At 36.1% G+C, this 14547-nt stretch overlaps 1 protein-coding gene across 1 annotated transcript; it reads right to left on the bottom strand.

The window, feature by feature from the left end:
• Nucleotides 1–7519: 7519 nt before the first annotated feature.
• On the bottom strand, nt 7520–13584 carry LOC120332235 (uncharacterized). Its single transcript, XM_078119382.1, has 7 exons — nt 13548–13584; nt 12885–13007; nt 10320–10378; nt 10085–10100; nt 9694–9744; nt 9081–9304; nt 7520–8344 (listed from the first exon to the last, which is right to left on the bottom strand). Exons 1-7 carry the CDS (start codon nt 13582–13584, stop codon nt 8153–8155), a joined length of 702 nt encoding a protein of 233 aa, XP_077975508.1. The 3' UTR covers nt 7520–8152.
• Between the last annotated feature and the right edge of the window lie 963 nt (nt 13585–14547).

The following is a 14547-nucleotide window of genomic DNA, read 5'->3' as shown; positions in this document are numbered from 1 at the left end:
CAACAACTCATTATTAATAGATGAAAAATATAAAGAACTGATACATCAACTAATAGAGCAAACAATGAGAGATCATTCTCATGCGTATGTTAAACCAACAACAATGTGGGATACAATGAAATGTATAATTAGGGGATACACCATTCAATATGCTTCAAGGAAGAAAAGGGAAAATCATAGAATCCGTGACAATCTTGAAAGGGACATTAAGGATCTGGAAGACAAACCAACAAAATCCAGTGAAGAAATAAGCAGATTAAATAAAAGTAAAGAGAAATTTGAAATCCTTATTGCGCAAGATGCCCTGGGAGCAATGGTTCGAAGCAGAATCAAACACGCCGAATATGGAGGCAAATGCAATGCATACTTTCTAAAAAGAGAAAAATATAATGTGAACAAAAATAATATCAATCTTTTACACTATAAGGAGAAACAAATCAAAGATCCACAAAAAATAGCAAACATAGCCGCTGATTTTTATGAAAACCTATTAACTCCCAAGACAAATTCGAAGACAGAAGATATCAAAACATATTTAAACACTGTACAGGTGACAAAACTTACTGAAGAAGAACAACAACAAAGTGAAGGTTTATTAACTTTGAGAGAATGCGAGAATGCACTGAAAGAAATGAGATCAAATACCAGCCCGGGGGAAGACGGATTCACAGTTGAATTTTACAGAGAATTCTGGGAACATCTCAAACAACTATTGCTTAATTCCTACAACTACTCAGTGGCAAATGAGACAATGAGTAATTCACAATCTAGGGGAATAATAAAGCTGCTACCTAAGCAAGGAAAAAATCTCAACTTCATTGAAAACTACAGACCTATCACCTTATTAAACATTGACTATAAAATTGCATCCAAAAGTATAGCTAATAGACTGAAAAATGTGATACAAAAATTGATTCACAATGATCAAAAAGGATTTACTAAGGGAAGATATATTGGCGAAAATGTAAGATTATTTTTTAATGTTAGAGACTTTTTGAAATATAAAAGGCTTCCAGGAATAGCACTCAACTTGGATATAGAAAAAGCTTATGATTCTGTTTCATGGAATTATCTTTTTCAAGTGTTGGAATTTTTTAATTTTGGTCAAATGTTTATTAAGTGGGTCAAAACTTTATATTTTCAAAGTCAAAGCACTGTTGTTAATAATAATTATAGTTCAAGAATGTTTCAAGTTAAGAAAGGTTTGAGGCAAGGTTGTAGTCTCTCACCATATATGTTCTTATTAATAATTGAAATATTTGCATGTAGAATGAGACAAAACCAGAATATACAAGGTATATGTCTCGGAAATACAGAAATTAAAATTTCCTTGTTTGCAGATGACGCAACAGTATATTGTGATGGGTCACAAAAAAGTATTAAAACAGTATTTTCTGAAACCGATAATTTCTTTACCATGTCTGGGTGCAAGATAAATACGAATAAATGCCAAGCATTATACCTGGGTGCAAATAATAATTGGCAAAATTTTCCTATGCAAGACCGAGGACTTCAGTGGAACCCTAGCTGTTTTAAAATTTTGGGCATTAATGTGTGTGGAAATGATACGGATCTTTTTACTGTGAACCTTTTGCCAAAACTTCAAAAACTGAAAATGGTTGCACAAATATGGTCCAAAAGAAATCTAGATTTCCTCGGAAAAATCACTGTGATTAAATCTTTGATGTTGAGCTTATTGGTTTATGTAGTTTCCATCTTACCAGTAATACTGCCCAATAGTTTTATAATGGAAGTAAATAAGATATGCCATGAATTTTTATGGGGTTCAAAATGGGAGAGAATAAAACGTAAGACATTAATTGCACCTGTGAAGGAAGGGGGGGTCAATATGCTTGATGTGGAATCATTTCTCATTGGTCAAAAATTAAGATGGGTTAAATGTTTAATAAATGACGAAATTGATGTCTCATGGAAATCCATAGAAATGTTTTTCTTGAATTTGTATGGAGGAAAGGCTTTATTTTATGGAAATGTATATCCGCATGGAGTGTATATCAAAAATATGTATTCCAGATGTTTGAGAGATACTCTGTACTATTGGTTTATTTTCAAATCCAAGATTATTAGGGATGTAAGTCATTTACATGAACCTTTGTGGTTTAATAAAAATATAACTTGCAAAGGAAAACTTTTATATATGGATGATTGGAATAGTAAAAATATTTGTTTCGTTGAAGATATTTGTGATTCTAATCAGCAACTTGCAATGTTTCCGCATGTTTTTCATCATTATTGTTTTTCTAGTTTTTATGATGACATGCTAGCGTATTTAAAAATTATATCATGTATACCCCAGCAATGGAAAACTAATTTATCAAAAACCTCACCAGTCAATCCACATCTTAGTCTTATCGAAGATATTAAAAGCATTGATAAAACGTCTCGATATATTTATGATAAGCTTTGTAATGAAAAAATTTTGCCGCCAACTGAAAAAATAGAAAAATGGTCAAAAGAATTGTGCAGGAACTTAGATAATTGGTTTACATTGTATGAAAAAGTTTTTTATTGCTCTATTGAATCCAGACTTCGTTCATTCCATGTCAAATTTGCCTTGCGAGCAGTGCCCACTAATGACCTGCTATATAGAATAAATAAAACACAAAGTCCAAAATGTACATTTTGTAATATGCATGTTGAAACCGTGTTACATTTATTTTATCTCTGTGAATTTGTGCAGCAATTTTGGGAAATAGTTAACGCTTGGCTAACCGTTGAGTATGGATTAAACTTCAATTTGACACATAGAGAAATGTTATTGGGGGTAGGGCAAAATCAGGGTATAAACTGTGTTTTATTATGTGCCAGATATTTTATATACAAATGTAAACTGCGTAATGAAAGGCCTCAATTTTGCCAATTTTTATATATGATAAAAAATATTATAAACTGTGAAAAGATTATTGCAACTAAAAATGGTAAACTGTCAATCCATAATAAGAAGTGGAAAACTATTGTGTGCTCGTTTTTTTAAAATGCAATTGTATTTGGGCTATTGTGTCTATATAAATGTGTTGTGATAATGTGATGTTTTTATTAATAAAAAAAAAAAAAAAAAAAAAAATCTCTTCATGCACCAAACTATGACAACTTTGGTTGGGCAATTTGACTCCAACTATAATCCGCTCGGCAATCGCTATGTAACAAATGTTTTTATTTTCTGTTCACTTCTGTTTAGAAAATCGACCAATTTGGCAGTGATCAAATAATTAATCATATGGCCTAATCATATGACGAACCACGGCCCCTCGTCCGGTTACCGGTCGATGTCGAGTATGAGATTAGTTTGTCAGTTATTTGTTTTTGGAAGCATGGACCTGATGGCAGTGAAAGCGGTTACGTGGCCACCCTACAGTGGCGAGAAGTCACATAATTTTCCCGCAAATTACTATTCCTGCATGGTATTCGAACCCGCGAACCGACGCAGGGTGCGGTTGCGAGCGTATTTCTAACGCTTAGCACGCATCCACACCGCTGTGCCAGTTAAGTAATATTTCTCGGGTAAACCCAACTGATCGTTTTATTTTGAAGCTGTAATTTATGAGACATCCCCGCACACCGAATCCAAACTTAATGGCTTCTGTACAAATATATCTAGAGTTCTCAAAATGGGCTCTTTCCTCAGTGGTAACTTCGGAGTTGGACTAAACTATTTTCAGTATGCAAATGACCTACATATATCGGATCTTCACTTCAGGAGACCCTTATCCTCAGTCGTTCTGTATGTCTGTTTATCCAGCTGTGGGTGCAAACGGCTGGACAGATCAGGATCAAATTTTTCACGTGTGTTACCCTGTCATCGTAGTATTGCGCGTTTCGTCCAAATATAGGATTGATGTTTCGTTTCGATAGCAGCAGCGAAAACACGGTAAAAATGTCATAGTTTTTCGCCATTCCGAGACGCTATTTTCCGCGGACTAATATACGATTTTAAACAAACAAACCGTCTTTCATCTCGATAGTCCATAAACCGTAACTGGGAAATATTAGTGAACATGTTTTAATTATTAGCTACACTACAGCATAACGTTTGCGCAAGTATGCCGACGAGAGACACAGAGCTCAAATCAATCAGTTCCTTTCCCGTTAGTAACTCTAAAATGGTTTAAATCTTAATCTGACATATAGAGAAATTTTAATGGGGGTAGAGCAAAACCAAGGTATAAACTGTGTTTTATTGAGTGCAAGATATTATATCTATAAATGTAAACTACGTAATGAAAGGCCTCAATTTGATCAATTTTTATATATGATAAAAAGTATATTTACCTGTGGAAAAATTAATGCAACTAGAAAATGTAAACTGATGAACCACATTAAAAAGTGGAAAGTTATCATAAACTCTTTTTTTTTTAAGTGCAATTGTGTTTATGTGTTATCGTGTGGATAAAAAACGATGTTTTTATTAATAAAAAAAAACTCTGAAATGACGTGTTCCCCAAGCATCAATGAAGATCCATACTTGTTATCAAATTAATACTGATATTATACGAACATTTCTGAGCTCAAAACAATGTCAAAAAAACTCACAAAAGATCGAATCAATATTTTGTTAGTATGTCTGGCTTTATACAGAAATCACATAACGTTAGAGAGAGAGAGAGAGATTTATTATTTTGTCAACCAAAAGATACAGTCATCAATACAATCGTAAATATATACAATGATAAAGTAATAACGATAAAAAAAAAATTTTTGGTACGAATAGGAGGGGACGATACGAACCTACGTTCATTGACGTCATCTCCCACCATATGTTCTGGTGTGATTAAGATTTACAATTAAAGATAACTAGTTGGAAATATTTTTGTAAGTTTTTAGACCAAAATTGAGGGATTCTCAAGTAACTTTATTGCTATACGTGTGCGTGAGTGCGTGAGGGGCGCTTTGATTTATCAAAACATAGCCCAAACAGATTATACCAGGGACGGGCAAGGTTTTTTGACCATGGGCCAAATATTTTGCACATCTAGAAGACTGGCGGGCCATGTAAGTGTGATGTGAAAGATTACATTTTATGAACAATATTTAGTGTTTCAAAAACAAACGTAGAAAACGATAAGCCTCGCGCCAAAACCAAATTTAATCGCAATCTCAACAAATTTTTGAGCTATTTTTCAGCTAAAACATCAAAATTTGGTTTTAGTTTGGGCGTGGCAGCATCATACGGGCCAGATTAAATTACCCAATGGGCCGGATTTGATCCTCGGGCGGTACTTTGCTCATGTAAGGGACACAAATTTGAGCTGGATTATAAAAAAAGTTCACGCTTTTTTATCTGTTTTTCTGATCAAAGTTGGAGAGATATTCACCAATATATAACCATAAAATCTTGGAATTTTCAAAATTGCAAAGGGAATTTATTGATACTATATATTGTTTTGGCCTTCATGAGAGTATTAAATGAAGTAAAAACACTTGAATAATTACTGATTAAAAACAACAAACCTGGTTAAGATATATTGAGAACTGACTTCATAACAAAATTGAAATTGTAAAGGGACTTTATGGACACCCTATGTTTCAATCAAAATTTAGACGAATTCAAATTTTACAAAATTTTGTTTTTTCCCAAGTTTCACCTTTTGTATTGAAACCGTCGATTAATTTCAACAATCCGCAGTTACCAGGGAAAGAAGTTCTATAATAAACAAGAGAGCTATGCTCGAATATATGGACACGTCACAAGGTGTCGCTCTTTTTCATTCTGACACATAAAAAACGAATCTCTTGGAGTCCACAGAAATGTTTGAAATAAGAAAAAGTAATAGCCTTCTGGCGAAAAAATAAATCTTTAACAACTGAAAATCTCAAAGCAATTGGTCCAGTATTCAAAGAGAAAAGCGATTTCGTTATGATGATAAATAAAAACAAGAGAGCAATGCTCAAATATATGGACACGCAGAACGATTCCCCAAAAATCATATGCGGTGACCAACGACTAACATACCGGCGGTGACTAACCAGTACCTGTATCGGGGTACCGTGACGGTACAGGGACTGTCATAGATATTTTAGGTCCTGTGACAATTGAAACATCAGTTGAAATATTTCGTGATATGAGTCAATTATGTACCGTATTATCGGATCAGGTACCGAACCACAGTCAAACATTTCACATAAAAACGTTACTAAATAACATGCGTCAACTTAACACCAGCCGAATCGGGGTACAATTTTTGGTACAGTGACTGTCATAGCCGTTTAGGGCTGATGGACAATTCGACTATACGGACAACTCACCAGGCCTAGGGTGGTGTAGCCAGTCTGCGGACAATTTCATTCAAACCGCTATAAAACAAAGACCAATATATCTAACCCGTTAATTTTTTCACCGTGGGTGCATTGGCGGCATTTATTCTACACGCTAAACCTCGTATTAACTTTCTACGACAAAGGGTTGAAGCTATACAAATCCCCAAAGTACGGCACTCGAAAGACGTATTTGCGACCGAACGACCAGTGTGGGACCACGGATTTCAAGCCTTGATCATCGTTTATGCTGCGTCGAGACTATCGCATACGCAGCATACAGCAATCAAACAGACAAAACACGGTGGTCGCAAATTGGTTGACAATTGTTGGTCTTGTGACAGCGTGAAAACATTGGGCTTCTAATTGCATTTCTGACCGTCATATATTTCAAGGACACGGTTATTTCGAACAAAACTCGTTAAATTATAAACAAAGCACCACATCACAGCAATCAAACAGACGAAAACACGGTGGCCGCAAATTGGTTGACAAAGATATTATCGACGTATCGGAAATGCACACCCCCTATTCCCCCTCCTTCAAATGTAGTAGTAGTAGTAGTAGTATTTTATTTCGTCAACAATGTCAAAATCAAAATACAACATACAACATTTCAAAATTAATTTCCAAGGCATTGTGACGAGGCTGTGACGAAGCGACCGTTAGGTCATCGAGTCAGTCACAGCCTTTAAAAAAATATAAAATTACCATTTTTTAAACGAAATTGAAACGCAATTAGAAACGCAAAACTTTCAAATATGGTTAAAAGAAACACAACTCTACCCACCTGCCAAGTTTCATCTTTTTATTTCTCATATTTGTATGGATTTTCAAGCTTTTGACAAGCTACGAGTTAGTTCAGTGTCACCGCGCTGTGTTACGGTACCAGAACTTCTCTATCTTTAGAGAAGGTCCTGTCTTGTGACAGCGTGAATTGAAATTGCAAGATGGTCCGTTGGACACAAAATGGCGTCCGATATCCGTAGAACGTTTAGTGACGTCATAGCAAGCAAAACAAATCTTACAGAGCTAACAGAAATATTTGAAATAAGTAATAGCCTTCTGGAGAAAAATTTCATCTTCAATCACTGAAAATTTCAAAGCAATTAGTCCAGTAATCAAAGAGAAAAGCGACTTTTTAAAAACGTGTCAAAGAACAGGAACAACAACAACATAATATTGAAACGATCGTTATGTCCACTACGTGTCCAACAACAACATAATATTGATTATAATGTGTACACCGACGTGTTCAAAAACTGATATCAGAGCCAGTGGCGTATCTAGAGGATGGCAGCCATGACTCGTCTCAAGGGAGCCGTTTAGAAAAGGGTGCAGAAATGGCGAAAAGTTTTAATCGTAAAATGTTTCAATAAAATAATTTCAAATGGGAAATAATCAAAACTTGTATTTTTATTTAAATTATAAATTACAAGCATCTCAATACAATACCAGTCGTTAAATATATTGAGCAATCGATCATGAGGGAGTCATTTTATGTAGATGCGCCACTGATCAGAACAATTGTGATCTATAATCTATATGGATTACATTGAACTCAAATTAAATACTGTAACTGTTTTTAATCTTTTATATCAATCAATGAACAAAGTTTCATCATGTTTTGAGGGTATTCACGAAGTATGTGTACCAAGATGACCGAGACCAGGTTAGTGCTAAGCCATAATTATAATTTCCCTTTATTATATTATAATTTTACTTATTTCAGTTCTATTACGAGTTCGGGAACTAGCCAAGTGACTCTCGTAGTATTTGTACCTGAAATTATTGGCTAACCCTAACCTGGTACACATATTACGTTCCGGTGTCCGCCATCTTGGTTCACATACTTCGGGAGTATCGTTTTGAGATGGTTCTACATCTCACACATGACGCCGTACAGCGAGTAGTATGGCGGATTATTGAACATTCCCTGATCTGCGGCCGGATCCTTGTTTACACTGACTCCAACATTTGTGAATGATGACTTGCGAGACGGGTTGCCAGGAAACCACACGCTTGAAGGCAGAGACGATGTTCCTCCATTGGAAAATTGAAGCCTGCCATTCTGTAATAAAACAAGAGAGCTATGCTCAAATATACGGACACGTCAAAAGGTGTCGCTCTTTTTTATTCTGACACAAAAAAACGCAAATTTCTAGAAGTCCACAGAAATTTTTTTAAAAGAGTAAACATAATAGCCTTTTAGCGAAAAAATCACTCTTTAACTCCTGAAAATTTCAAAGCAATTGGTCCAGTATTCGAAGAGAAAAGCGATATTATGGTGACGAAGAAGAAGAATACCAACAAGAACAACAACATAATATTGAAACGATCGTTATGTACACTGATGTGTCCAACAAGACAACGCTGCTCAAGAATAGGGAAACGAAGACCAAAAATAGCTGGTATCTTTGGTAACCCCGGAGTATGTAAACCAAGATGGCAAACACCGGAACGTAGTATGTGTACCAGGTTAGAATTAGGCCAAATTTTTATTCAAATTGTTCCTATTCTAGTTCTATTACGAGTTCGGGGACTAGCCAAGTGACTCTCGTAGTATTTGTACCTGAAATTATGGCCTAACCCTAACCTGGTACACATATTACGTTCCAGTGTCTGCCATCTTGGTTCATATACTTCGGGAGTACCAAACTTCGGAGTGTTACAAAAGCCAAAGTGGAAAACGATAAACCTCGTGCTAAAACTAAATTTAATCGCAATCCCAACAAATTCCTTTAGCTTGATTGTGGCAGGATCTAGTTTGCCCATGTTAGGTGTAGAAAGCCGTATAGTCAACTCACCTTATACTTCATTCCTGTCCAGACCGACGTCTTTTTCCAAGGAGCAATGATCTGTGTACGTTGAAATGCGTGTAGTTTCTGGAAATGAGCTTCGTCGTAAATATTCGCTGGTTTTCCGCTGTTCTTTGATTTGCAAATTGCTTCGGCATCACGGACAGTGATGTTCTTTGTGTCAGTTACAAATATTCGGTAGCATTTCAAATCGTATGTGACGTCACATTTGTCTGAAAACAATGTTATTACTGGTATTCGGATATTTATTGTGTATTGAACTGCAAGACATTTATGCTTGTGTACTTTCTATTTTGCATACCGTTTTGTGTCCGTTTTACAGGGATACTTGCTTCAACGAGATAGTGTTCAAGTGAAAAAATAACTCAGGATTTAAATATTTATCCCGGGTGAGAAAGAAGCCGATAAGGCGATAAATTTAATCATATGGCGATCAAGGCTCTCTCATCCGGTTACCAGTACAAGTCGGCATGGAATTACTAAGCTAGCGTATTCTGACGCTTAGCACGATTGCCCCAAACCATCGAGCATATTTGTAAATTTTCGTTAAACCAGTTCAACGTCTGTATAAACGTCAATAAATAAAATTTAATTAAGTTACTTTTGGGTTTTTTCTTCACGTCAAGATTCTTTTTGATCAGTCTGGCGATTTCTGTAAAAAAAAAATATGAAATTTGACGAATTTTGAGTTTGAATTGAGTATGTGCACCGAGATGGCGCAGAACCTTGACCCTAAGCTGGTACACATACTACGTTCAGGTTGTGCGCCATCTTGGTACACATACCTCATGAAGACCCGAATTTTGAACCCCGAACAAAGCCACTGATATGTAAGAAACTTTTAGTTTTTTTCGCACGACATTTTTACATGTTCACTCGTTCAATTTCGAACTGGAGAGACTGTTTGCGCTTCGTAAAAAAGTTAATAGTTCGAATTAAGGCCAGAAAAGTAAATATATTTGAACTCATATATGGCATGCAGTAGGACTCACCAGATCCATCGTTTTTCTGTAAAATAACAATAAAAGGCAGTTGGTCAGTAAGGTGAATAAATTACACCATGGGTAAGGTGGTGGTAGTGGGTACGGGATTAGAACTCGAGATGCTGACCGTGAGATGCAAGTAAAGTCAAACGATTTAACCACTAGGCTATCGCGTCCAACGTCTGGGACAGAGATACAAAAACAATACTTGATCAAAAAAAAAAAACGGCTTTAATAATTTTACCTGGCAATCTCCAACTTGTACGAGCTTTCCATTCACGATCTTGGAAACGCAAGATCCAGCTGTCAAATATAAAAAACGCGCTAATTTAAGTTTTAGGTCGACTCATCTTGTACATTAGTGGTTTTCAAACTTTTTAGGCCGCCCCCCTTTTTTAGAATTCGTCTAGTTTCGCGCCCACCTATAAATAACTAGCTAAGAATAAGCCACAAACGAGAATACCGGTCGGAGACCGAAGACTTATCGATCGAAACTGCGGTTTCGATTCATGACTCTATAGTGACACCACGTGTCCCGTCGTCACTAACTAATTAATAAAATCACTAATTAATTATACGACATAATTCATCCAAAATCAATAGGCTTCTGGTCCGAGATATGATGAATGCATATGCAAAATTTGGAGCAGATTCAACCACGCCTTCGTGAGATATCACGTGCATCTAACAGACAAACAGACAAATACCTATCAACATACTTACCGATCTAAAAATCGATAGGTAATAACAGATAGTAAGGCGAGAGTATTATTTGTTTGAAAAACGCGTTGAAAATACGTAGATGGAGCGTGGTGACTTATCGATCGAAAGTTAGGGGATCCCCCAAAACAGCGCTCTTTCTCCATAGTGACACCTTGTGTCCCATCACTAATTAATTAATAACTCGCTAATTATACTGCATAATTCATCCAAAATAGGCTTCTGGTACGACATATGATGAATGCACACGCAAAATCTGGAGCAGATTCAATCTCGCTTTCGTGAGATATCGCGTGCATCTAACAGACAGACAGACAAACAGACAAACAGACAGACAAATACCTATCAACATACTTACCGATTAAAATCGATAAGTAACAATCACATACACCAGGGGGGGTCCAAACCCTGGTACGCGGGCCGCATGCGGACACATTCCGTGCGGCCCGCAGTACCATTTTAGCATACAGATATTCGCAATTATTGGCAGAACATTTTTTTCTAGCTGTTCAAACTGGGGCTACAATCCCGATATTAACAACTCTCCCTAATTCCGATGTCGAGAATGGTATTTGTTAAAATAAAGGAATTTCAAGGTTGTATATATAATCGTAAAGGCGGTGCAGATATGGGAATTAAGTCCTGCGATTGGTTCAAAAGGCCGTTATCGGTACGTGTCAAGAAGGGCGCACGCGCGCTTTGTTTTCTATAAATAATGACGCCACCAATACAACATAACAATGAGCTAATTACAACGGTAAACATTCATTCTTTAATATATTTAAGTAACTAATCTCGCAGTAAAAATAACATGATCTCTTTCAACGAAATAGTAAGTATATTTGTGAGCTTTCTTTAGATCATGGTCTAACTTCTTCAAACAATACAAGATAATAATTAATATTTATTCGCTATTTGATTAAGTTATATCTTGTATTGTTTGAAGAAGTTAGACCATGATCTAACGAAAGCTCACAAATATACTTATTATTTTGTTGAAAGAGATCATGTTATTTTTACTTTTCACTTTAATACTATCTCGTTCAAGCATCATTGTGGTGAGTACCACATACGGATCCGAAGTAGAAAGTAAACAAGGAGAAAGGACCTGCAGTTCAATACACAATATCCAAGTTCCCCTAATCTCGCAGTATTTCGATAAATTTTAGGTTTTCCCGACTGCGGCCCGCAAGGCCTCATCAGAAAGTTCTGCGGTCCTTCAATCTCGCAACCTTGGACCACCTTGACATACAATAATAAAAAAAAAAGTAATCGCACAATTTTACCGTGGAAAGGAAACTGCGGGGAACCACATCTGGTTATTGAGCAGTAAAACAAAAGGTTCTAATACAGGGGTCGGCAACCTACGGCCCGCGGGCCGGATCCGGCCCGCGACGCTTCACTGAATTATAGTAACAAATTATAGCTGGTGTCGATCATATTTTTTACGCAAAAGAATTTACGTGTAGACTAAATTATAATATAACGTAACAAGTATATAATTCACAATTACTCGTTTGATAAGCCTATAATTTAATTATAATTTAGACAAATGTCAACAAAACGCAGAAAAGTTGATGCTAAGTGCAAATGATTTAATGGCGCAAAAAATATTTAAATGGTCAGTCTTTGCACGCTGCTTAAAATTTAACTTCTGATCTGTGTGATAAAATGTGATTCATCGGTCATGCATTCGATTTTTAACATTCTAAAAATATGTGCGGCCGCCAATGACTTGCAACCTTTAATTTTGGCCCGCGAGCGACAAAAGGTTGCCGACCCCTTTTCTAATATATGGGGGAAAAGATCGGGTAATTTAATTGTAAAAATACTGTTATTGGTGGTGAATACTGTATGGTTTTGCCGAATTAAATGACTAAAATATCTCAATAGAAATTGATAAATATTAGAGATTTAAATACGAGAGACATCAGACCTAAGACAAAGCAAACGTGCTTCTGTTCTGAATACATGAATAGTAAAACCATATGGAAGACCAGAACCATACCAGAAACCAGGCAGGCCAGTCAGAAACCAGATCCCTGCAAATATAGCACAAAATAATAAGTAATTGTAACCAAAATCTTACCGGGTAATTTCAGTTCCGCAAGCCACAGACGAGAGAAATAAAGAAAAGTATTTTGACGAAACTCATTTTCACTTCTGGATTGGTTTGATGACGCAAATAAATGCTTAGATATAAAATAAATATCTGTAACAGTAAACAAGAGTTTTATAGTTTAAGTACCGCCATTGTTTGCTTTCTTATAAGCCTTAATGGGGCTCTTGATTGACTTAATTTGTTGCCGTTTTATAAATATTTTCTGTGGGCAAGACGATTAAAACGTGTAGCGAATTCCAATAGTTATATACTCAGTGGTTCTCAAACTTTTCAAACCGCGACCCCGCTTTAGAATTTGTTAGATCTCGAGGCCACCTCAAACTAGCTAGCTAGCAATAACAGACAGTAAGACAAAAGTATGTATATATATATGTTTCAAAAAAAAGTTGAAAATACGTGATTGGAACGTGAATACGTGAATCACAATCTCTAAATAAAGAAATGTAAATATCCAAAATAAGGCGGGCAAGATCAAATCTTGTGGGGCGCGTCCAACTGCCAGATGAGCATGTGGCTGACAGTAGCTCTTATAGAACAAGGTATTACAAAGAGTTTGAGAGGCTCGACGGTCTGGCGCACCTCTGATTACTTTGCGTGACACGATAACCGCGAAATGACAATTCGGTCTACTTGTCAGCGGCGACCTTGGATCGCTGGTTTTTGGCATTATTACGAAAAAGTTTCTACACCTCGAGTCAAGTCGAATAACGCGCCATTCGAGACTCAATTGAAGACCTGTCTTTTTGTTAAGATTACACAAATCTCTTTGAGGCCTTCCAACCTCAAGCTGCCAATATCGTACAAGACAACCTCTTCAAACGGCCTGTCATTTTTATTCTTTTTAACAAAACTTATTTATAAGAAAAACGCCCTTTTACGCAACAAAATATAGACAAACGCATTGCAAAAAAGCCGGTTTCAAGAAAATTTTTACGGTCACGCTGCATGGTATTTCACGTTATTTCCATCCGCTACATTTGAAATCAAAACAAAATTACTTGGCTGGGAATTTATCTTGAGTCACCCATTGTAATTGCGCGGTAGCACTAATTTTCAATATTTATTTTATCGTCATGGTAATTTTTCTGTCTCGCATGTATTGTCTTGTTTCATGTGATTTCCCCATTGCTGCATCTGCTTTTTTATAATAAAATTTTACAGTGCACTCAAGAATGAAGAAGACTGATCTCTGAGCAAATTTTTTTTTGAACAAAATTTTTGTCGAAGCAAAGTCAGGCGCACTCACTCAGAATGAAATATATTTACAAAATGCAAAATTTTCAATTATAAAATTGGCGATGTTTTTCAAATATGAAAAATATGTGACTGAACTTTAATTAACGCTCTGGCTGAAGAAAAAATGAAAATGGTAAAATTAATAAATTATTGTGAGTTAAAATTGTGATATTTGTGGTGTGCGCTAATAATGATACTTTTAATACGGCATCTATGGTGGTCCCATTGCCGAGCCTGTATTTGTGGAGGCAATAAAATAAAACCAAAACTCTCAGCTGCTCAAATATAACTCTCCAGGTAGGCCCGTACGTTTTTTCTAGTAGACGCTCCTCTAAATTCATCCGACCCGGCTCTTGATATTCGACTATCCGTTATATCTGATATAAAGATATGA

The sequence above is a fragment of the Styela clava genome, chromosome 13 (genome assembly GCF_964204865.1).
Source record: "Styela clava chromosome 13, kaStyClav1.hap1.2, whole genome shotgun sequence".
In the NCBI taxonomy this organism is placed as follows: domain Eukaryota; kingdom Metazoa; phylum Chordata; class Ascidiacea; order Stolidobranchia; family Styelidae; genus Styela; species Styela clava.
This window is presented reverse-complemented; position numbering and strand designations above follow the sequence as displayed.